This window comes from Perca fluviatilis, chromosome 16 (assembly GCF_010015445.1).
Source record: "Perca fluviatilis chromosome 16, GENO_Pfluv_1.0, whole genome shotgun sequence".
Taxonomy (NCBI): domain Eukaryota; kingdom Metazoa; phylum Chordata; class Actinopteri; order Perciformes; family Percidae; genus Perca; species Perca fluviatilis.
This window is the reverse complement of record NC_053127.1, coordinates 20,724,116-20,749,254: the sequence shown is the minus strand read 5'-3', so window position 1 is coordinate 20,749,254 and position 25,139 is coordinate 20,724,116. Positions and strand designations below refer to the sequence as shown.

At 39.9% G+C, this 25,139-nt stretch overlaps 2 protein-coding genes across 2 annotated transcripts; both read left to right on the top strand.

Moving 5' to 3' along the window:
• Positions 1-315: 315 nt before the first annotated feature.
• On the top strand, positions 316-7,571 carry tmem135 (transmembrane protein 135). The gene is made up of 15 exons (XM_039778093.1): positions 316-507; positions 995-1,122; positions 1,631-1,723; positions 1,917-1,950; positions 2,053-2,118; positions 2,782-2,828; positions 2,955-2,996; positions 3,081-3,257; positions 3,357-3,426; positions 3,521-3,688; positions 3,983-4,046; positions 4,187-4,263; positions 4,761-4,859; positions 4,953-5,020; positions 5,190-7,571. The coding sequence occupies exons 1-15, from the start codon at positions 370-372 to the stop codon at positions 5,323-5,325; spliced, it is 1,407 nt and encodes a 468-aa protein (XP_039634027.1). The 5' UTR covers positions 316-369; the 3' UTR covers positions 5,326-7,571.
• Positions 7,572-10,156: 2,585 nt separating this feature from the next.
• Positions 10,157-23,922, top strand: ltn1 (listerin E3 ubiquitin protein ligase 1). Its single transcript, XM_039777707.1, has 32 exons — positions 10,157-10,297; positions 10,540-10,746; positions 10,949-11,047; positions 11,357-11,587; positions 11,673-11,725; positions 11,837-12,017; positions 12,549-12,722; positions 13,275-13,465; positions 13,771-13,918; positions 14,007-14,264; positions 14,383-14,679; positions 14,943-15,158; positions 15,295-15,336; positions 15,445-15,625; positions 15,735-15,974; positions 16,057-16,210; positions 16,302-16,452; positions 16,623-16,833; positions 17,004-17,148; positions 17,382-17,495; positions 17,599-17,726; positions 17,818-17,953; positions 18,069-18,213; positions 19,110-19,323; positions 19,666-19,903; positions 20,140-20,217; positions 20,393-20,579; positions 20,775-20,940; positions 21,026-21,246; positions 21,382-21,576; positions 21,814-21,981; positions 23,109-23,922. Exons 1-32 carry the CDS (start codon positions 10,256-10,258, stop codon positions 23,169-23,171), a joined length of 5,274 nt encoding a protein of 1,757 aa, XP_039633641.1. The 5' UTR covers positions 10,157-10,255; the 3' UTR covers positions 23,172-23,922.
• The last annotated feature ends 1,217 nt before the right edge of the window (positions 23,923-25,139 follow it).

Genomic DNA, 25,139 nt, shown 5'->3' with positions numbered 1-25,139 from the left:
TGGGCCTCTCCATGTCTCTTAATCTCAAATTACCTCAAAATATAGCTGTGCCAGTTGTTCGTTTCAGTTAATGACCCTGCTTTTGGGGACATTTGAAATTGAGAAAATATTTAAATCAATGTTGATTCACACAAAATCACAAAGTAAATCTTAAGTGTTTTACGAGGACCTCATTGTACTCGATACGGACAACAATTCACTGATCTTTAAAAAAAACATTGATTCATAATGCATGCCTTTTGATCAGTATGGTCCAGCCCCGACAGCACCGTGCACGTGCACATCTCTTTTGCGTGGCCGCGCTCCCCTAACAGTGAACCCGCACGACAGCGCGTTACCTATTGGTTGTGTACAGACCATGGTACAGACATGGCCGCTCTCAGTAAAATACCGCACAGCTGCTATGAGATCGGTCATACTTGGAACCCGTCGTGTGTGCAGTCGGCTGTGGATGTAGCCAGGGGTGCTCTGGAGGTCTCCTTTAAAATCTACGCCCCTCTTTACCTGGTAAGTTTTGCTGTTTGACCTGCAATATTTGGACTTGGGAGTCTCTGAAGCTAAAGTAAGCTAGCTAACCAAGTAAGGCTAACTGGTTCTGAGAAAACATCGTAAAGCTTAACTGACATGTCGCCATCTGACATTCGGGGACTAAGTTCAAGTTTTTGCACGTGCACAAACCATGCACAAACTAGGTAAAAGAAGCAACACATTGTACACGCTACGTTGATATGCAGCGTAACGTTACACTCATGAGTAACTGGCTAAGTAACAGCAGTCAACTATACAGTTTGGAAAAACATCTGATAAGTAAATGCCGTTCCAGGGTAAAGTCGTTGACCAGTTTTGGTGCACTGTAAGCATTCTAACACTGTACAGACCGTTATCAGATCCAACGGGAATGTATAACACAATTGCACAACATGTTTTTCTCAACTCTTGTGCGATGATGAAATGTAAACACCTACAGCCGTGACTTTGGTCAACTATATTGCAGATAGCAGCAGTTCTAAGGAGAAGGAAGAAGGATTACTATTTAAAAAAGCTTCTCCCAGAGATCCTGTGGTCTACTTCTTTCCTCGCTACCAATGGAAGTCTTTACATTGTTTTCTTCTGCATTCTCAGGTTAGTAGGTCCAAGAAATGTCACACAGATAAACACTGTCAATCACACAACTCAGTTGAAGTTAAGATGCAATAGATGCAAAGGGTTTCAGAATCTAAAGTGATGCACCTGAGGATCCGTGTAAATATTTATCATTGAAAACTAAAGATGAAATGGTTTAGTCATTATTATCTCAGGCTCTGTTGTTTTTGTTTTTCCAAACGTTTTCAGAGTTCCTCAAATGTTCAGTTTTCTTGTAAATATGAGATAAGATAAACCTTTATTAATGCCCAGAGGGGAAAGCCAAGAATTGCAGTAGCACAAAACAAACACAAGTAAAATTTAGTAATTGAAACATCTAAACATTTAGATAATATTTTTCCTTTGAATAAAAAAGGAGAAAAAAAACAACATCTGACCAAAACATTTCTTCTTTAAATAAAATCTATACTGACAGTGTGATTGAGTCCACTTTCCAGGTGAAAAAAAGAAATAACATTGAAATAAAGCTGTATACTTCTGACTTTAGGAAACTGTTTGGAGGGTTCTACTCCTGGTCTGCCGGGTTTGGCTCAGCACTGCCTGCCTCCTATATTGCCATCCTCCTGGAGCGCAAGAGCAGGTGAGATTACTTTCTCTTTTTTCAACAAATATTTCTTGGTTCTCTTACTCTCCCAGCATTTTAATGTTTGTTTGAAACACATTTGTCAAGTACAACACCTCACAAAAATGGCAGTTGTTGTATCAGGCGTGGCCTTGTGAATATTGATTCTGTGTTTACTGACAATCTATATGTCTCTCCCTTTCCTTGCCAGGAGAGGGCTGCTGACAATATACATGGCAAATCTTGTAAGAGCTACTCCGTTCATTTAAACATGATTTGTTATACATAAAGAGATATATCTGCTTTTGCCACACAACGTGTATGTGACATTGTAATGTTGTTGTCAGGCCACTGAGACTTTGTTCCGTATGGCAGTGACACGAGGCATCATCAAACCCATCACACACGGCGAGGTAAGATTACATGGCGGTTTGAGTGAGCTGAAAGTGAATGGAGCTTGGGGGGGGAGGGGGAGGATATAACTCATAAAAACCTGTCAAGCGGCCCTGGTTGTGTTTGTCCGTTTAAAAGGATGAAGATAAATGTGATCAGATACATTTTTATTGTCCTGAAGGAAATTTGTCTCACACACAAACAGTATCTGTTGTTTAGAGGATTCAACACAACATAGTGCATACATACAGTACACAGACGGACTGTCATCACTTGCATGCACAGACTGCCACTAGACAGCAAAATTGCTCACTGCCCGTTGTACATCACTTCATAATGGCCGTCATAATAGTGTATATAATATGTGCAGTAAGGGTAAGCAGCCTCATCAACATAAAATCCTGATTTGAAAAAATGTGTATGTTTAAGATTAAAGAAGCATTTCAGAGGTTAGGCTCTAGCTGGCTTGCCATTCAGGGGTTGCGCATGTGTCCGTAAACAATATGAAGTAGCTCAGCATGAGTTGTCAGATGTGTATGAATAACCTTGACAGTAGTTTGTGTCCCCTAATGATTTAATGTATATCCTTTAGGCCAGATTGTATCATGGTGGTGAAATAAGTCCCATGGCGCGATTCCTTTGCACCCTTTGTCCTGATGCCCTCTGTCTCTGTTTTCCATTAGGTGCTCTTGTTCTGCATAACCGCATCGCTCTACACGTTCTTCTTCAGGTCAAATTCTTACAGTGAAATGTGAAATATTGGTCAATTGGTTATTATGAATAGCCTTCATATATATAAAAAACAATAGTGAATGTTTAGAGTTTGAATTAACTTAAGTTGTGTTTGATGTTGCAGGAGTAAAGATGGTCTCAAAGGCTTTGCATTCTCTGCATTAAAGTAAGTCCCTGTTCCCACTGATGCCTTGATTTAGATTGACTGATAGTGTTTTGGTGAAGCTTACACTGCATTTTTTTGTTACAGGTTCATCATCGGAAAAGAAGAGATTCCATCTCACTCTGTTGTGGCAGAACAGATCTGCACGAGACCCCTTGAGAGGACATCTTCTACAGAGCCAGAGGATTCACAGGCGTCGGCACAAGGGCCCAGCTCCAGTAGGAAAACTCTGGTAGCCCACACAAAGGAACTGCTAGAGTCAATGTGAGAGAATACACACCTACGGACACATAGATTTGTACAGAGTTCCCAGAATTGATATTATTATTGTTATTTATTTATTTTTATTTTTTTATAATCCAGATGCAAAAAGGGTCCAAGGCACAGATGTTGTAAACATTACCAAGACAACTGCATTTCCTACTGTGTGAAAGTAAGACACGTTTGTTATGATGATGGATTTGTAATACTCAAATACTATATTATTAAATAATAATCATATTTTATTATTTTCTTTCATTGTCCAGGGTTTCGTCAGGATGTTCAGTGTTGGCTACCTGATTCAGTGTTGTCTTAAAGTGCCTTCAGCTTTCAGGCACATGTTTACGAAACCCTCACGGCTCCCCGCTCTCTTCTACAACAAGGAGAACTTCCAACTCGGAGCCTTTCTTGGATCTTTTGTCAGTATCTACAAGGTACATTTCATACTTAACAGGTTTTCTTTTTTCTATGACATCTCTGTTCTTTTTTTCTTCCTTGCTTCCATTGTTGCTTTTAGGTTGGCAAAAACATTTACAAAGTGTGTCCCCCAACTCTTTAAAGGCACATTTTAATTTGTAATCTCTGATTTCTATCTCTGCGTTGTCCTCAAATAGTTGGTATTATGTTTGCTAACATTTCCCATATTTTCCCTATGTTAGTATATCTTGTGTTAAGTGGATAGTATATTGTATTATTTATTTTTTCAAATGTTTTTCTTTTTCACTAAGGGAACAAGCTGCTTTCTGCGCTGGCTGCGCAACATTGATGATGAACTCCATGCACTGATAGCTGGTGAGACAGGATTGTGTAAACTGTCAAAGTCCTTGTAGAGCAATCCTCCTGACTGTGTCAGCTAATATCATGCCATGTCTCGGCTGATTTAATCTGTTTAAATTATTTTAATCTTTTTCTCTTTCTCCCTGTCTTTCAAGGCTTCCTGGCTGGTATTTCGATGTTCTTCTACAAAAGCACGACAATATCCATGTATCTCTTCTCGAAGCTGGTGGAGGTAAAAGAAAATCTCAGAAACAAGTGATATTAATCACAGAAAATTACGTTGTCAAGAAAATATAGACAATAACATTCATTTTTCATCTCAAGGATAGGTAGATATTTACTGAATATTATATAAAAATAGGGTCTACTGAGAAATACCGCATTTTCTTCATAATCCAGACAAATCTCCCGTTGTTTACATGCATACAAGAAATGAAGTTACTAAGGCATTTACATACACTTCAGTAACCTGGCTACTGTAAATCTGTGTATACATGCAGCAGGTCAGTAATAAACGTTACTCATCTGTCAGTGTGGCTGCTTTTATTCACACTAGAGCCTTGTAGAAATGTTATGGACATGCCATGACCGTAGTTTCTAAGTTCTCAGATTGCCAGAACAGCTACAACAGAAAATAGACTCGCATGTTAGTAACTTGTCTCGTTATCTGAAACCTTTTGTACTGGGCAATTTATCATTAACAGCCCCTGTAATAATCTCTGTTTTTAGACCATATACTTCAAAGGCATTGAGGCCGGACGGTTCCCTTACTTTCCTCATGCAGACACGGTCATATATGCCATCTCCACCGCTATCTGTTTCCAAGCTGTAAGTGACAAAAAATGTATACATAAATATGCTTCACACACATTTTTCTTTGCTGAGTAAGGATATAATGTATGACTCCTTCCTGTTACACAGGCTGTGATGGAAGTGCAGAACCTCAGGCCTACATACTGGAAGTTCCTGCTGCGTTTAACTAAGGGCAGGTGTGTATAGTGTGGAAACTGTCAGCTGTGTTTTACCAATTCAATCAAATTCTGTCTTTTTAGATTGTCAGTAGTCAGACTGTTTCTGTCCACGTTAAGATAATCTTGTTAGTGAGAGTTGTATTTTTTTATTACGGTAATGAGATTATTTCTCGGTCTCCTCTCCTAGGTTTGCTCTGATGAACCGACAGTTGCTCGATGTTTTTGGGACTCAAGCCTCCAGGGACTTTAAAGGCTTTGTGCCCAAACTGGACCCTCGTTACACCACAGTGCTACCACCAGGAGTCGACATCCAACTCGGTTGACTTGGGACCAGGCTGTGGGAGAGGCTTTTAGGGTTACCTCAACAAGAAATGGACAGTTTGGCTGTTATTTCTGAATAACTTAAGGATTTGTTAGAGATGTTATAACAGCTCAGAAGTGTTGTTGTTGTGTTATGAGATGGGATAAAGCCTGAGATCTGTCCAAAGCAAGGCATCATGAGTGTCAAGTTTGGTGCTGCACAAGCACATTTACTGACTGGGATTGTATGAAAACAGGTAATTTGTAAAATAAATGAAACACATTTTACATATATTAATAGAAGTTTTAATAAAACTTTTAACAGCACACTATAAGACTAATGAGAAGAAATCCGTCTAAATGATTTATATATTATTGTCAAATTGACCATTTGCATTTGGCTGGGTGACATTAACCTGTTCTGTAAGGTATGGGTGGGAGTAGTAAAGTAGATCACCTTATAGGGTTAGTTCACTCAAATCACAAATGGACCCAAAAATTGTTTTTTTGGAAAATAAAAATTATTTCACTTTGGCTGCAACATCATTCATTTTATCCTTTAATTGTACAGTTTCTTAATTTTGCAAGTTACCTGTAGGTTTGTGCTGACTGAACTCGGTTTGGTTGTTTGGTTGCTTTCACGACAGAGGGTAAAACTCACTAACTTTGAAATAGGCACGGTGATACCTGATTTTGGATCTGATTTAAGAGGACAACGAATTTTTGATCATTACTCCCTGATCATTTCTGAATGTGTTCTTTTTTATTGGGTACAACTGATGATATATTTAATTATGTAGCATTATTAAATATTGTATTGACAATGGGAGATGCATTTATATTGTGGTCTATTATGTGAAACACAGAGGTGGAAAGTCACCATTTTGAACCAGTTACATTTATTTAGTTTTAGTTGATTTTTGTATGCAATTCCAAATCTCATACTAGTTTCTTTGTTTTTAAAACTACACTTGACAATAATGATTGCAATGGAGTGAGCCCCCATATAGATAATGGGTTAAAGGAAGCATCAAGGACCATGGCAAATTTGGAAATTACTTTTGTGGATGAAACATGAAAACAAAAAAAGATAATTTACTGTTTATTAAGTGGTAAAAATACCAATAATGTTACCTTGAAGACATAAATCAGGAGTAAATGGCTAAGGAAATGTTTGTTTACTAGTAAATCACACTGAAATTACTATGTTTACTTACACAAGAAATCAGGTTACTGGGTGTAATCATGTTGAGACATTAAATCAGAGAATGCATTTACAATACATGCAGAGCACTAACCTGATAATCACATTTTTCCATGCTGTATTTTAGATGAGATGGTATATTTTAAGTGTATTAAAAAGTTAATGTATAAGAAACATATAGTCATATATTAAGCTACAGTTTAAGAGATTATTTGGTCAGAGGTTTCTGTTTTTCCGTATTGTGTGCATATGTCTGAATGTTTGACTTCCTTTTAACTGCAAACTCATTTAGACTTGATTATTTTAGTTCAGGAATTAGTATGACTTTAAATATTTTGGTTACATTGATGTACAGCTACAAGTAATGATTCATTACTTCCACCACCCTGCTGTCACAGTGATACTTGACTAGTCCTTAAAGTCTGGCACATGGTTGCAATCAGATAACTGGTGTCTCTTCCACCTCTGGTTTCAGCAAAATACATACAGTATGTGCCCCTTTATTTAATGCAGAAACTGTTTAAATGTCATAAAGGGTTTGATCAGAGAATGGGCTTCTAAGTTTAGAAACTGCCTCTAGTTTAGAAATGTATTTACATGAGCCAAGACTTTGTAATATGATGAATTGCGATGCAAGGGAGACTAAATTTGCAGATCCATATAATTCCAAGTCTGCTTTTAATAACCATTTGCAAATTATTCAAAGTTCTGAACCACAAAATATATTGCTCAAAACGTCATTGCCACAGTCAACCTGATCCATCTTTTTTATTTTATTCTCTGGAGGTGTTTGGGTTAGAAAAGACTGATCTATATGAGTAAATACATAATATTTACTAATACAGGCCAAACCCAGTTCAAATTAATTATTTGGTTTCACATGAGCTCATACAATTAAAAAAAAAATAGGTTGGCTGTTTGCATTTTAATTAATACTCACTGTCAGTACCAAGGTGAACCCTATTGATTGAAACATTGCTTGCTGAGGAATTTGGTGCCACATTGAAGCATTTCCCTGAAGGTGACAAAGAATCTGTTTATGTCAATAAAAAGCACACCGCTCAATCTGCTTTTGTTTTTGTTTTCGTTTGCATAGCGATGAGGATATCTGCTTTCTGTTCAACACAAATTACACATTGCACACCATTCATAATTTCATTCCAGATGTGAAATCTTTTTGTACACATCTCATATTTCTGCTATTTATTTGAAATCCCAGTTTGTTTTGCATTCAGTTCTTAAACTCAACCCAGCTTTAGACAACCCTGACCTCCATAACATAAGCCATAATTGTAAACATACAGGGTACAGTGTTTAAACTAAAGAAGAGGTGTTTAAAAAAATAGTGATATTCTAACTAAATCTATCGTACAGAATTATAATGCAACTCACTGTTTTATTTATGCAAAAAGGGTGTATATTAAAGTATTTTTTCCATCCAAGTGTGTGACTTGTTTGTTTTCTGAGCTGAGTTTCATCTTGTATACTTTTAAAATTATTCGATAATAACCAAAGAGCAAACTTTTCTCTGTTTTTGCTTATGAAATGTCAAAGTTGTCAGGCATCGTCTGATCATGAAATTAAATAACAGGCCTACCCTATATGCAGTTTATGCAGATGGTTACAGTTTTATTTCACATTGCTTCACTTTGAGAAGGCCCAAAACACACACACACACACACACACACACACACACACACACACACACACACACACACACACACACACACACACACACACACACACACACAAACAGGACCTTAAACATGCACAAATGGAGAGATGTCAGAGTGAAGGGGCTTCCCATTAAAGGCGCCCCGAGCAGTTAGGGGTTCGGTACCTTGTTCAAGGGGACCTTGGCAGTGCCTAGGAGGTGAACTAGCACCTCTCCAGCTACCAGTCCACACTCCATACTTGGTCCGTATGGGGACTTGAACAGGCGACCCTCCGGTTCCTACGGACTGAGCTACTGCCACCCCAAAGAAGAAAGAAGACCCACTGATGTTGAAAATACATTTGTTTTCAGGGTTCATGCTAGAAGATAATTGTATCTTATTATATAATCCAACATTTCCAGAGCAGAACAAGAAGTCAACTACTAACTGTAATTTTATAATATATTCATGGTTTTTGAAACCTAACCTTTCACATAACCAACCTACTATCACAAAATTTCCCCTTGCCAAAACTTAAGAATGTTATTCTGTTTGTAATGGTCAAATGTACAGTTTTGTACTATCACACATCCAGAATTAGTGGCCTGATTTCCATGAAATTTGCTGTGGTAAAATCCTTTCCTCTAGTGCCACATTCAGGCCAATATTTCCACTGATACACAAGAAATCTAATAGCCAGCAATGGCTATATATACTTTTCTGACTAATGTACATGTACATGTATATGTATGTATGTATGAATGTATGCATGCATGCATGTATGTATGTATGTATGTATGTATGTATGTATGTATGTATGTATGTATGTATGTATGTATGTATGTATGTATGCATGCATGCATGCATGCATGTATGTATGTATGTATGTATGTATGTAGCCTATGTCTGTATGTATGTCTGTATGTATACTATATGTATAACCAGAGGACACTCCGAGAGCTTTGCTCTTCCATCACCCTCAGGCAAAAATGTTCTTTGACAAAGAATCGTGTTTATTATTTACATGGCTGTAGTGTCTCGAATATGTTTATGGAGGGCAGTGATGAGTGCCCAAGGCGTTTAGTTTACTCCAAACGGACAAGAAGAAGAAATCCATAACGGAAGTGTCAAGCGTAAGCCTCATAGACAGTATATAAGCCTAAGCACTTCTGTTTTGTGGCTTCCCATTCAAAGTAAAAGCGTTGAGAAAAAAAAAATAGAAAGAAATAACATGTATCAGAATACCAAGGGAAGCTATTGTATGCATTTATACTGATAGGCTACTAGTTTAGAACTGATAGCAAATATGACATTATTGTGCATATCATTTTTTGACTAAAGTCTGTAAAAAAGGCAAATGCTTGATTCATTTATGGAGTTGCCTCCTCCTCAACTATTTTGGAGAAATTGGACTCACTTTAAGAAAGTTCCTAACACCAAGCCATTTGACTTACAGGTATTTGATTTCCCATTGCACTACAAAATCTTCCAAAATTCCAATAGCCTACTCTTGAGAACTGGATTCAGTTTCCTCTCGCCTTTAATAGATTCAGACAAATCCGTCTGTTACCCTGACTTATTGTGTTTCAAATCTTTTGTTGAATACTCATCCTTTCAACTGATCCTGTTCACGCTTGATCATTTAATTAATACGCTTTTTATTTTTTTTAATTTTATAAGCCATTATTGAATTTGGATGAGGGACTAATTTCCTGACTAATATTTCCTGAGTTTTCATTGGAAACAGTTTTTTATCCAAAGAAAAAATTTTGAAAACTTGTAACAGATTTGTCAACAAATGCCACGATTGTACAGTAGGCTATGGATGACTTTGAGGGCAAGAAGCTTTTTTTCTTAGTACAGACCGTTTTATATGCATGATGGTACCATGGTCTATGGATAGATCATAGTAGACATGCAGTAGCTAGGTCGTGAGGATGACGCTTTATTTTGAAAGATTTAGACAGGAAGTCTTCAGTTCCATCATATAACCACGATCAGTGGCTTTCGCTCTGTATCACCTCACCCATACTGTCTATGGTATCGCCGAACATAAGTAACTGATACTTTTAAGATTAATGCGTAACGTTATCCATGGGGGGTAAGAATAAACAGCGAACCAAAGGAAATGTTCGGGTAAGTACCAATGTTTGTAAGTGAAGGTAGCTAACGTTACAGTGTTAGAGTAACGTTAAGATTGCTAGCAACAAACATGAGCACAAGCTAATGTAGCTAAACTTCACGTTAACAGCTAACGTTAGTTAAGGCTACGTGTGGCTGTTTTGTCCCAACTTTTTCATAACATTAACGTTTCTACCTTTATGGAATATGTTTTTTTTTTTTTTTTTTATAACCACACGTTTCTCTCTTGATTCTAGCCGTCCAGTAGCGGCCGAGCTGCTGAAGTACTGACCCGGGAGGGTGGTATCATCCCGGGGTTCGTGGGCTTCGACACAACGGTCACTTCGGAGCTGAGTTATGTCCCCGCAGTCCACGGCGTGGAGGAGATAGACAACCTGGTAGATGCTGACTTTCGACTGGTGCTCAGAAAACTCTCGAAGAGGGATGCGGTTACCAGACTGAAAGTGAGTTTAAACTTAAACTTACTTTATGGTCTTCTATGTGGAGTCAACCACATGTAACACAACTACCATGTACATACAGTATGCTACAAGCTACCATTGAAAGTACAGTGTACATGAAAAGCAATCTTTTTCTGGGTATGTTGAAGTCACCCCAGGCTGTTTTTTTTAGTCCAAGTGTCTTGAAGATGTGTCTTCTTCTCAGGCTGTTCAGGACTTTGGGTCCATGTGTCAGGAACGGGATTCTGAAGAGGTTAAAGGAGTCCTGCCATACTGGCCAAGAATTTACTGCAAGATATCAGTGGTGAGCTGGTCATCACCACACATTCATGAAATGCCTTTTTGTATCAATGTCACAGTGCATCTTAAACATGTAAATAAACACTCCAACTACCATCATACATTTTGATCAGTCCCATCCATATGGTCCCATCCTGCCTAGCAAATTAAGTAAAGTATCCCATTTCAAATAATGGGGAATATCTCTAAACAACAGGTTGCCTGGAAACCACGCTAAAATTAAGGATGACATTTCAATGGGACTTTAATTTGTGCAAGTGTTTGAGGTGTGTCTACATTAGGATAATTTTGTCTTCATCATTATGTCTATCAGGACCACGATCGCCGGATCAGGGAGGCCACCCAGCAGGCCCTTGAGCAGCTGGTGCTGAAAGTACGTCGCAGCTTGGCCCCCTTTCTGAAGAGCTTGATGGGCCACTGGATTCTGTCCCAGTGTGACACTTACACACCTGCAGCCTCTGCTGCGTGCCAGGCCTTCCAGGCTGCTTTCTCGCCCACCAAACAGCCTGAGGCACTCAGCTTCTGCAAGGAGGAGATCCTTAACGTAAGTAGTAGTGGTGGCTTTTTGCGGACAAGGGGGTAATCTAATGAACTAAATGTAACCTTAAATTGTTGTTCATATATTGCAGGTACTTCAAGATATTTTGTTAAAGGAAACAGCAGACACACTGAGCGATCCACAGTAAGTTTAGCTCATTATAGTCTCTGTGTCCATTCCTCTCACTGTGTAGGCATAACAATAGTACAGTCCGTCATAGTCTTTGCTGATGCTCTGGTTTCCCCTGTTCTCTAGAAGTGTAACAGAGGACGAGAGAGAAGGCAAATATGTACGCATGCTGACCAGTTCTCTATTGGGGGTGAAGAGACTGCTCTCCCTGCTGCTCCAGAGTGACAGGACGGCCATGGAGGAGCGACTAGCACATCTTCTTAACTCTGGCAAGTTCTGGAAGTACAGCAAACACAAGACACCACAGGTACTGGCATTGAATAGGACTCATAAACTAGATCACCTGGTATATGCATAATGTAGTTTCATTCAACTAAAATAAGGTCTCTTCCACTTTGAATTAAAGGTTGTTTTTTGCAAAAATTGTAAGGGATAATATGTGATACCCCAATATCTATGCTAACCCCACTGTAAAGAAGCCATCAGGTTCCCTATAATTCCAAACGCCCTGAGTGACTTTTTGACTATCCAATTTATCTTTGGCAACATGGAATTTATCTTAGGTGCTCTTGTTACTGTGGCTACATTTACATGTACAGGCAACATGTTAAGAAGAAAATGTCCTGGTAGTTTGCACACACAGATTATGTAAAGATGTTTTATCCTACAAAGTTAACTAATTCTTTGTAGTTTATATTTTGTTAACCGTAACACGACGAGTGAGAAGTTAAATTATATCTGTTTGTGCTGCCAAATGCCACCTAATATACGTGCAATAATGAGTTAATTGTGAATGGTTAGTTGTGAAGAATGATTACTACTTTGTGTTGCTCCACAGGTGCGTGGGGCATTTTTCGAGATGGTGTGTGCCCTGTGCGAGTTCACTCCAGGACTGGTCCAGGCTGAAGCGGCACGACTCTGTGCCACTGTTCTCCTCAGCATTGACGACACAGATCCTGTAGTGCTGCCTCCTGTGTGGGAGGCTGTTCTTCACGTCGTGTCTACAATACATGTAAGCTTGAGTTTAAAGGGTGACCTTACATGTACTGTAATGCTACTGCCATTTTATTGTCAGGTCTTCTGTAATGTTGTTTACCCTCTATATTATTATTACACAGTGTTTCCTCTATGTTGATTTGACCGTGATGGCAACATTTCTGCCCCCCCCGGTATCAGAAATGGGGCTGCATTGTTAGAGTGCATGTCGGAGAACGTTTTATTATTAAGATAATGTAATTAATAGTGGGTTTATTGTTATTAGTTATTATTACTTAGCCTATATGTCAAGCTCAAAGTTGGCCTATATAGTAACTAAAAAAAAATACAGTTCAATCACAACTGAAAATATGCCTCATTGTGTCTAAATCTGTGTTGCAGCAAAGTGTCAGTTCCGTTTCATGGGGGGAGAAACACCTAAAGGAAACACTGATTACAGTAGACTTGATAGGTAGTACAAGGAGGAGTTGTATTAACCAGTATTACTAGAGTCACAAATGTGTGTGATACCGAAGGAGATTTATATTTGAGTGGCATCTAATCTTAGATTTTCCTGCTCCTATTTCAGGATTGCTGGACACACGTGAATGCCAAGAAGGGCTTCTTACCTAAACTTTGGGTTTTACTAAAAGAAGGTGGCAAAGGCATGGCTAAAGCACTCCATCCTAATCTAATGCCGCTCATCAGCAAACTGCCCCAACAGGTCACTGAGCCAACCTTGGACTTCTACACCACCTTCTTCTCTTCGTTCATACAAGGGTAATTTGTTGTACACTTGGGCTGGGTGATAATTGAATATTGTTATTATTTATCGAATATTAAAGTTAACCTTATTGTGACAATATGCTCATATTGTGTTGTCATTTTAGAAAATTCTGTCTGTCAAATCAATATTTCTATGCAAATTGTAATTATGATCTAAGAAAATTAATAATTAGAATTTTTACTTAACACTTTTGTAGACTTTTTATATCTTGAGATATATTGATAACAATGCACCAAGTTATACACCATAATTCCCGTATCACACTCTATAACCTTTGGCGTCTGTGTGTTTGTCTTAGTCTGTCTAGTGAGCGTGCAGCGACAAGTCCATCGGAAAGTGCCGTTATAGTGACTTCTGTTGTTGAGTGCTTGAGGTACTGCATACTGCACAATTCAGAAGAAGAGGAGGAACAGAAAAAAATACGAACCATGCTTATTTCACAGCAGGTGGGATCACACAGTTGCACATATGTTTCCCATCATGTCAGATCTACTAAGTTTCTATCTGTCTTACATTGTGTGTTTGTTTTTGTAGCTCCTGCCACTACTAGAAAAAGCTCTTGGCAATCCCTCCCTTCAAAATGGTCCTCTTTTCCTTCTGGTCACTGAAATGCTTGTATCCTGGGAGAGAAGGGCAGGCCTACATAGTGAAGATGAAGCTAATGGCAGCAGCCATGTCTTTCAAGAACTTCTGGCAGACTTCTGGGAGGGGCTTGGTCTTTTGTTTGTTCGTTATGCCGACAATGAGGATGCAGATCCACAAGCTTTGGAAGGGGTAGCCACCTTGCTGCAGGTGAGTTTGGTTTTGGGGAATCTCTGGTTCAGACCTACAAGGATACAGCAGATCAATATGTGTATAAGTGTAACAGAAAACACCATGCCACAGTAAATACTCACTCTTTTGTCTTCAGGTAATGCGCTACCCTGAGAGAGTAAAAGAAAAGCTCATCCAGAAGAAGAAATCTGTCAAGATCTGTTTCTCTGAGCCAGAGGACAATGACAAAAGGGGACTTGAGAAGCCTGTTCAGACAGTGTCGGAGCTGGTGAACGAGAAGGCATTTGGTTCCCTACGCACCCAGCATTTTGAGGATGTAGTGTGTCAGCTGGCACAACTATGCCTGGTGCATGTGACAGAGAAAACCTCAGAGAGACATCTTGTTTTCCTCTCTCTTCTCCTGCAGTCTTTCCACACACCCAGGGTCTTCAGTGTAAGTCATATTTGACGATTACAGATAAGAGTGTATTTCAATGTCAGTCGTTTGTAATGGCCAAGTCTGTGAAAAATATGTACAATTGAAATGGAACAATTGTGGCACACTCTTGAAATTTTTTAATATTAAACATGTTTTAATTAATGGGCTTGAACATGCAAAAACACTAGTATGGTCCGTAGGATTAAATATGGAAAGTATTTTTCTAACAATTCCATGATGCAATTGATTTTTTTCCCCCCAAACTGTGCTCGTCTTAGACATTGGTCGAATTGGATGACAAAAAAATGGTCAGTGAGCAGAGGGACGAGGTGACTATGAAGAATCCAGCAATGCAGTTCCTGCTGGAGCGGGTGGTGGTGTGGCTGGCTGAGAAAGGGCGCAGAGACACTGAACACCTGGTGGAGATGGTCTTCAGCTCACTCTACGGCTGCAGCCAGCAAGAGACCACCCGCATCCTCAACCACATCACCACGGTAACAAGATGCACATGTCATTACATATGACCTGACATTGATTCAGATCTTTCATGTGCAGCGTAATGATCCCTCTACACTCTAATGGTGCTGTTGTTTCTTTGCTGACATGTATGCTCTTCCCTCTGGTTTCTAGATGGATTTACAGTGGGGAATTATCCTGCAAATTATACAGAGGGTATGTGTCTTCTTTTTTACACAGATCAAAGTGTCTTATCTACCTATACATATAAGGTACATTGTTATAAACATCTGTGCTACTATCCGTCTATCTACTATCTGTCAGGTATGTACAGATCCTGAGACTCTTAAGAGCTGTCGTGACTGGCTGAAAGGTTCAGTTCTGGGCGAGCGACTCCTGGGATTGACTGAGGAGCTGTGCAAAGTGGGATGCAGCTCTCCCAGCTCTACCAGCAACCACAGTTGGACACTTATCAGCCTGGTCCTCTCTCAGCACCACAACAACGGTAAACACAGACACACAGCAGCAAATCAGCAAATGTTTTTTTAGGGTGGATTTTCCTATCAGTCACCAAACTATATAATCATCTTTTTGATCTGTTTTTACTTGCCCAGAGTCTCTGATAGGGGAGGTGTACATGGAGAAGATCTTAGAGAGGCTCCATGCCACTCTGTCTGAGACCAAGAGTCTGTCAGATGCAGGCAACATGGAGCCACTCATCTGCTTCATCTGTGATGTGGCCTCCACATTCTTCTCTTCTGTACAAGACTGTCTTCTACTTCTCTCTGCTGAGGAACTCTTGCTCACGGTCTTCCAGCTCACTGCCCAAGATCAAACACACACTCACCTGTCTGGTAAGGCACTTGCATAATGCACAAACATATATACTTTTCAGGGAAGCTAAATGACTAATTGTTGTTGATATTGCTTTCAAAGACTCACTTTTAGATAAACTGAGAAAAGTGTGTGTGGCTGGGGTCCAGTCATTGGTCCAGCACTCTGAAAATGAGGTCAAGGAAGGCGGTTTCCTGCACAGTGCAGCCCTTTGGGTGACAAACCAACTACTCACTGTCTCTCTGGATATTAAAAGGTAACTTAACTCCTTCTGTAAAAAAAGAAAAAGATTCTATCCCAGGGCTTTGTTGTAGTTCTTGCTAACTTTTCTTGGTGTTGTGTTCTAGTTTGCAGCTTCTTATTTTGGCTGTACAGAACCTAGTGGAGACAATCATCTCTGTCTGCGATCAAGATTCCCCCCTCCTCATCCAGTTCTTTACACACCTGACGCCCAGCCAGACAGAATGGACAAGAATCAGACAAGCTTTACCCCCTCAGGTGAGCCAGCCAATCCATCATCCTTACTTAAGGAAAACAATTTATTCAGGCACTAGCATACAATGGTTGCAAACATTTTGCTTTGGAAGGATCCTGCTTTAATTAGATTCTCCACACAAAACACTTGACATTCATGCGTTGTTGTTCCCCTTTTTTTCTGTCTTCTGTAGTGGATCAAAACCCCCTTACTGTCTAGCCGTCACCGAGGAGTTTGCGAAAAACCCTCCATGGACATCTGGAAGTTTAAGGTGTCAACTAGGCCGCCAGCCCACCTATGTGCCTGTGCCCTGTTGGGGAGGGTGGCCCGGACTGCTGCATCCATACCTCGTGACAAACAGGACACAGAATGTCCTTCACTCTTGCCAAACCTTAACCACACAGGTACACACACTTCCCTTTTAGCACATAGTGTTTTAATTTGAGATTCAAAACGAACACACACGCACGCACGCACGCACGCACACAAAGTTTCTGTAATATGTGTTTTTTATGTCCATGTCAGTCTATGATGCTGTTTAATATGTTTGTATATGTATGCTTTTCTTTGGCAGTTTCAGAACTGTTGTATGCACTGCAGTGGTGTAGGGAGGTAGAGTACATCCCTGCCTATCTCAGCCTGCTGACTGACTCAGGGCTGTTAGAAGGACTCCAGAGCCAGGTTCAAATGAAAGATCTGCTGGGGACACTCTACTCAAGGTGAGCTACACACAAGATTAACACATGATTTTCTACATAAACGGAGCTTTTATGGAGCCTCTTCAAAATATATGTTCATGCAATCAATAAAAATAGCTGATTACAAAAAAAGAACTACATATTTATCAGCTTCGGAGGAATTACTGATTTATATGCATATGTTTATTTTCCCAGGCAATTATTTGAAACTATATCCACTGAATATATGTGTGTGTTGTATTGTTACAATGTAGGTCCGTGGAAGATGGAGGTCTATGGTCTCTGACTCTAGAGAACTACATCCACACCAACAACTTGGCAGACACTCACAGTGCAACCCTGAGGAAGCTTTACGGCAGTTCAGACAGGTGAATAATTTCTGTTATGTTTTTTTAATTTCACAGTCAGATCTGTTATATGACCACTCTCACCACCACTGTTGTATATTAAAAATGATCTGTGTTTGGTCAGTTTGTTCCCAGTGTCTCAAAGCAAACTGAGCACGCTCCAGGTGCTATGCCCCACCATGACCCAAAAAGACAGAGAGACTCTCGTTGCTCTGGCAACTGCTGGAATAATCAACTGGCAAGAGAATGACGGTGAGAATACACACATAAACACACACATATGCATACGTGGACATTTTGGACTTGAACCAAGCAAATGATAATTTTGGCCTGTGTGTCACAGATGTGTATGGGTGTCTGGCGGTGCTGCTGTGCTGTCTAAAAGCCAACACACAAGTAGAGGAGGAGGTTGTGCAGGCTATCGTGGCCACAGTGATGGAGTGGAGGAACAGCAAGGAGGACTGGTTTCTCTTTAGCAGGTAATGTAAACACATAAACCACACAAACATTTGTTTATTATATCTCTTGAAACACTGTCCAAGTTTAGATGTTTTCTACTGATAAATCTACATTTGTCACATCTTGGTATTTCAGTGACCTGTCTAAAGCAACTGCAGAACAGTTGAACATTGCTGTGGAGATGATGCGTTTCTTGTCCTGGCTGGTGACTCATTTTCCGACAGTTCTCGGGAGCAGCCAGTGGGACTTCTTGCTCTGCTCTATGTTAGCCTGGTTGGAGGTGAGCCATACAATAGATCATACATATTGTATTGTTTTGTGACTTTAAGGCCAGAGACCATTGTCAGCTGCAGGCTGGATGCTTCCTGTCATGGGGTGACAGGGGTGATCCCCCCCCCCCACCACCATGAAACAGAACTGACACTTCGCTGCAACACAAACAAATATATTTATATACACACACACACACACACACACACAATGAGGCATATTTTCTGTTGTGATTGAACTGTATTTTTTTAGTTACTATATAGGCCAACTTTGATCTTGACATATAGGCTAAGCATTCTGTAGCAAATAATAATAAACCCACTATTAATTAGATTATCTTAATGCAGTGTAACTACTTCAGCATGTAAATAATGCACCTAAAATACAAACGTGAGCAAGGGCGTTGAGCAATCGCTATCGAATCAACAGCCACGTGCAGTTTAGCTAGCAGGTGAAGAATACAAACAACGAAATCACCAGCTAACAATGAAGTGACAACATAAGTTATAGGACTTACAGTTCTCAAGGATGTACACACGCAATCTCAACTGGCTTATCATCCAGACAGCATCTCTTTTTCCTTTCTCCCGTTTTCTGCCGGGTGACGCGCATACCCACTCGCGGTGTGAAGCGCACGTCCACGCTATTCTCCAACATGCACTCTAACAATGCAGCCCTATTTCTGATACTGTTCGGGGCAGAAATGTTGCCGTGGGGGGCCGCCACGGTCAAATCAATAGAGGAAACACTGGGTGAACTCTTGACCTCAGGTATTGAAATGTTAGACTACTCACTATGCTACTCAGTTGTTTCTGATTAAAAATTAACATGTTTTGTTCGTTATTCATGGATTTAATATGCGGTCCCTCACTGTCTTTGACTTAATTTGCTTGCTTCCAATTTCAGACTGCCAGCGAGAATGTGAGCAGTCTGTGGAACCCATGGGTGCAGCTGTTCATGTGTGAGAACGCTGCATTGATAGTGAAGCTGAACCAGTTCTTCACGTCCTCTTCGCCCGATGTACTAGAGAAGCTGCCGTCCGAACTGCTCAATGAATGGACAGACTTCTTTGTAGAAGGAATCTACAACCTGCTGTTTCCTCTGCCTATCAATATCACAGGTGTGTGTGTGTGTGTGTGTGTGTGTGTGTGTGTGTGTGTGTGTGTGTGTGTGTGTGTGTGTGTGTGTGTGTGTGTGTGTGTGTGTGTGTGTGTGTGTGTGTGTGTGTGTGTGTGTGTGTGTGTGTGTGTGTGTGTGTGTGTGTGTGTGTGTGTGTGTGTGTGGTTTATATTTGAGGAGATGACAGTCTTTGGGAAATGAGCCTAGTTAGAAAATGTAGGTTCATTTTAGTTGCTTTTTATTTAGCATAATCCTAGGTAATATGGTATTTCTTAAATAAACATATATGCGTGTCATTGCAATGATACAAGCAGGCACATTTCTGTCTGTTCTCTAAATGCAGATGCCTTCACTGAACCGGATGACCCTGTTTTCCCATTGGTGGTACTGCAGTCAGTTGGCGTAGCTCTGACATATATGCCTGTGCAGCTGCTAAAACAGAACTCCCTGCCACCACGGTTCATAGCAGACCAGAAGACAAACCTGCCAGAGCCCCTCCAGACGCTCCTCAACACTTTCTGTCCTCTGCTGCTGTTTAAGGCCAGGCCTCTGCAGATCACTGTCTATCACTTGTTAGAAAAGTAAGGATTTTGTTTGAGAGTGTGTGTATCAGTGCTCAAACATTGGTAACTTTTCCTTAAATTAACAGAAAAAAACAAACATTTCTGCTAAAACCTACCATAGGACTGTGTTATGAACAAAGTGTTACACCTATCCTGTGATATTTAGGGCCCCACAGCAGGTTGGGAATGATCACCTCATGCTTACCACGATATATAAAAGAAAAATTAACACAGTTGCTTATTGTCAATACAAGGGTCATGCCTCAGCTGCCTGAGTGCGATGGGGAAGGAGACACCAACAAGTCTGATGATGATGGAGATGAGCCATGTCTGTAAGTAAATGGAGAAAATCATATTACTGTGGGTTTCACACATAAGTGATAGTAACTGGATCCTAGGTATTGTCATTTGAGTTCCTTCAGTATCAGACAAAAAAACATTTTGGAAATAACATTATTGTTATATTTTTACGTTATTCTTACAGTTCTGCTTCATTTCTGTGTTCAGTTCTCCTCCCGCATCTCTGATGGCCATCCTGTCGACCTGTGAGGAACTGTGTGATAGTATTCTGGCAGGGGTTCAAGTAGGAGAGTTTGCAGTCGTCCAGCCTCTCAGTGTGGAGTACTCCTGCATCCTGGGGTACTTGCTGGCCTGGAAGCTTCTACTCACCTTTTTCAAATCCTCACCCTCACATGTGAGTCATGATAAATCCGCATATTATCAAATATGTGTTCCAATATGTTGGGCTTTTTAATTTATTTTTTAACTGGTTTTGACTTTTTAGTGTATGAAAGTGTTACATGCAAACAAATTTATAATCCACGGAGAAAGTGCTTTGAAGAACTGACACAGTATTGCATGCTCTTTTTTTTTTTCTTTTTTCTTCTAGCTGCGAGCCCATTATGCCCAGTATCTTAAGAGAAGCTGCTCCCTTAACAAGCTCCTCCTTGACCTTTTCAAACTGATGCCTGAGAACCCCATCTATCCCGGCCAGGGGCCAGAGACAAAAGAGGCCAAAACCTTCTTTACAGAGAGCCAGTCTCTGGTTGTTGACAGTAAGTAGCACACACACATACACAACTTCTGTACATGGCAATGTAAACAAGGTTAGACTTCCCCTCCTGTGTTTCTTGCCAACAGACAGCGAGAATGTTGAGTGGGAGCTCCCTCATCTGGCTTGCAGTGTATACTACAGCACAGTGCAGGACCTGCCTGCCATGGTGCGGCTGTGGTGGAACGGCCAGGAGAAGAGAGTGAGCGCAGCTGTGGAGAAGTTTACTATTAAATATGTCAGCCCCGTTCTCTCAGCCCAGGAGATCTCATCTGTCCACTCAAGCACTCAAATCTTTGACAGCATGACTGTAAGTTAGCATTTAAATACATTGTTCTCTGTGTATCTACAATTACAACTTTTACTATTTTTAGGTTACTTACGAAGACTAAAAGACCCCCAATGGCAAAGGCAAACGGTGTATTTATTTATCTCATTGCCCCAGGTGAAGGCCCGCTCAGCAGCACGGGAGGTGATTGCTACCTATTCTGTGGATGACATCTTCATTGAGTTGGTGATTCAGCTACCACAGAACTACCCTCTAGGCTCTATCACTGTAGAGAGTGGGAGGCGAGTGGGAGTTGCCGTACAGCAGTGGAGGAACTGGATGCTGCAACTAAGCACCTACCTCACACATCAGGTAGGAACACAAACCACAGTGGATATAAATGCAGTAAGCTCTATAATTACATTTTACTTACTTATTTACTAGTGTCTGTTCTTCAACCTGGAGCCAGATTATATCTCTACCAGTAAAGTTTTCTTGAGCAATACAGGCCAAGGGGGCTGTGAAGATACTTTCTATATCGGGATCAGCAAAAAAAGAAAAGAGGATGAGATAATTCAGAAAAATGTAAATGCGTGTTTGTTTGTTCAGAATGGCAGCATAATGGAGGGCCTGGCTCTATGGAAGAACAACGTGGATAAGCGTTTCGAGGGAATAGAGGATTGTATGATCTGCTTCTCTGTTATCCACGGTTCCAACTACTCCCTGCCTAAGAAGGGTTGCCGCACCTGCAAAAAGAAATTCCACTCAGCATGTTTGGTAAGAAATATGCGTTAATAGCATATTACATCCAGTGGTGGACTGTTAGGATCGTGAGTGCCTTCTCTGTAGGGTTGGGTACCGAAACTCGGTGCTTATATGGCACCAGTGCCTTAACAACCGGACCGAATAGTAACGCGGATTTAGGTGCCTCATTTCGGTGCTACTGAAATGCCAGCGCTGCCCTCTGATGTTCCGAAACGGGCGTTAGAGGCAACAGAAGCATCGCTGCATGCGACGCTGGTTAACATAACGCTTGGCAGCATGTAACGTTAGCCTACCATTAGCTAGCAGCTGGATTAAACATAGTTAAAATGCTGAAACAGTGTTGACTGTATTTCACTGTAGAGGATCCAACACCGAGATGTAACAGTCCACAGCTGCTGTTGTCGGAAAAACAACACCGATGGTGCGTTTACTTGAACCTCCCTCGCCAGCCTCGTGGTGCATTCAAAGTTATTGTAAAATACTCTTTTTCCATCTAGTGGTTGTTTTGTCATTTACCAGCAATTTACTGGTGAAATAAGTTATTGTTATAAGTTATTGTTTTTAATAAATCATTTAATTTTGAGCAATAAACAAGCCGTTCTTAAATGTCGCCGACTGTCGTTTTGTGCTCCTTTTTTGTCTTTTTTTTTTTTTATATATATATAAAAATATTTATTATTATTTTATTTTAATTTTAAATTTTTTTTAAAATCTTTTTAAAAGTATCGGTTTAGGCACCGGTACAGTTTTTTAAAATATGGTTTTAGCACCGGTATCGGAAAAAAACTTAAATGATACCCAACCCTACTTCTCTGCAGATGTTTAAAAGAACTATGCACATTAATAAACTTTGAGCACATCATATGCAGTGTATAACAACACATAACAGGGAGAGAATGATAGCAGTGGCAAAAAACTGTAGTTTGTCTGTATAAGCAATGAGGATTTTTCCTTTTACTGGGACTTAAGTTAAGGCATAATTCCACAGCTTACTACTGATTGTGTCATACACTTTCCATCTTACATCTCACAAATACCATATACAATTGCAAGACAACATACAGTTTAAAGTGAACCTACTTTTTTTTTCCCCCGACAGTTTTCTTACACTAATCTATTTTTTTCTCATCTTTCTACAGTACAAATGGTTCACATCCAGCAACAAGTCCACCTGTCCATTGTGCAGAGAAACCTTCTTCTAACACAGTCTGTTGACCACGGCTTAAATGTTGACCTATCTGTTGTGATTTCATAAAGTATGTTATTAAGGTCGAATTTATTAGATCACAGTATGGGTTGAAATTCTTTCTCCAAGGCTTTCTCTGACTGAAATGACTGGCACCATTTGGTTCAGAAAATCTTGTTACATGTGTCTAGTGGGAGTCTGAACTAAAGTACAGTAAAATCTACTGATAATTATATTTCAGTGACCTTTTTATGTCCATATTCAGCAGAGCGGGTTGTTCAGCTGTCAACAGTTTGTTTATACCAGTACTTTACTGTGCAGCATCAGTAGCTCCCTGCTGTTTTTCTGTTAGAGTTTTAATCTTATTTTGTGGACCTAATTTTTTTATCGTTTAAAACGTACTGGTGTATAGAAGAGGCTGAATCAAGTTGGTAAACCAAAGCTGCCCAGGTTCTTTTAGATGAATATAAGAAAATAAGTAATTTTACAATCTTAAAAAAAGGTGATCTAAATATTGCAATTCCCAGGACAGGTTTTCTATTTCCTAATATTTAGGATTGTAAAGAGATTATGTCTGATTGGTGACATGCCTTATACCATTATGACACGGTGAGGTGAGATGAAAAGCAGGAAAGGGAACTACTTTAGGGAGGTTTTTTATTTTAAAAATCCAATGCTCTCCAATATTAATGCTTTCCCCTGTACCTGCATACAGCTGTAAAGGATGCTGAAAAATAAATAAAATGCAACTGGATGGATATTATTAACGGATGCAATTGGTCTTTGATTCAGCACTTAGAGGGTCAAACAAAACATGCACACAGTAAAAGTTTAAGCCACGTTCCACACAGAAACTGAAAGAATAATTTGTCATTGGAATGTGTACTTGAACCTCCATGCATGGTTTACACCGCGTACACATATTTGAGTTCTGAACTGATTGTGATGGACTACAGCGAGTAATGTCAAAGCTGTATAGATGTGTTCATTACCATCGATAGTCTCTTATGACTCATTACATAGATACTAGTTTGTAATGGATTTGTATAACAGCACTAAAAGCTGATCTGGCAACCTTACAGGATGTTACAGTCAGTAGACCGAGAATGGAACGAAGTACATTGCGTACATTTTCAGGGTTTTATAATCGAGAACAATGCATATGCAGGCAGGGATATATAAATCTGGCACGAAGACTGCTCATGCATATTTTTACATTGTGCATACACAGACTTTTACTCTTGAATCCACAATGTTTTATATATCTGACCCCAGGTGTATTGTTATGTTCATGATCCATTAAATCCCTTTGCCAAAGCTAGCCTCTTCTATAAGTTAACGATGTTAATGATCATGATCTAGGATGTTGCAGTTTCCGGGGTTTAATTCTGTAAGTATAAAATATTTAATGATCATAAAGAAACAAGAACTACACTGTTTAAAGGATACACCTTTTGGGACGGGGTTAGAGATTTGATTCCAACTGGGACCAGCTCTCCCTCTCTGCTATAAATGACGTGGCTATATAAAGGTATTTAGGTCAAGAAATGTGACCTTTATGATGTGCTTTCACTTTATCTTACATAAATTTATTCAAAGTCAACTGTGATGAAGCCCAAGTGCTTCCATAAACTGTTATGTTAACCTGAGCCTCCAATTACAGTTATATGGTATTTCCATATAACCATAACTGTAAATTAACCTGTGCTAGTTTCCAAGAAAAGACTGTAATTAGCCTTAGCCTGTGACTTCTGGCACCAGTCTGCTACGCTCATTTATCTTGGGTGCACCTCCTCCTCATGTTGAATAATTTATCTGTTTAATGGAGGCTTGCTCTCATCACAGTTGTTCCTATGGAATTAATTATGACAGATTAAGCATGATCAATGAATTAATCCCTATCATTTGGTCTGCCGTCTATGTGTGTGTGTGTGTGTGTGTGTGTGTGTGTGTGTGTGTGTGTGTGTGTGTGTGTGTGTGTGTG

Excerpts from the sequence above, each read along its gene's own strand:
- tmem135 (XM_039778093.1), top strand. The coding sequence starts at position 370 with ATGGCCGCTCTCAGTAAAATACCGCACAGCTGCTATGAGATCGGTCAT. Across the intron at positions 1,724-1,916 it reads CTCCTGGAGCGCAAGAGCAG|GAGAGGGCTGCTGACAATAT; the intron begins GTGAGATTACTT and ends TTTCCTTGCCAG. Across the intron at positions 3,258-3,356 it reads AAGGAACTGCTAGAGTCAAT|ATGCAAAAAGGGTCCAAGGC; the intron begins GTGAGAGAATAC and ends TTTATAATCCAG.
- ltn1 (XM_039777707.1), top strand. The coding sequence starts at position 10,256 with ATGGGGGGTAAGAATAAACAGCGAACCAAAGGAAATGTTCGG. Across the intron at positions 13,466-13,770 it reads TTCTCTTCGTTCATACAAGG|TCTGTCTAGTGAGCGTGCAG; the intron begins GTAATTTGTTGT and ends TGTTTGTCTTAG. Across the intron at positions 15,337-15,444 it reads TCCTGCAAATTATACAGAGG|GTATGTACAGATCCTGAGAC; the intron begins GTATGTGTCTTC and ends ACTATCTGTCAG.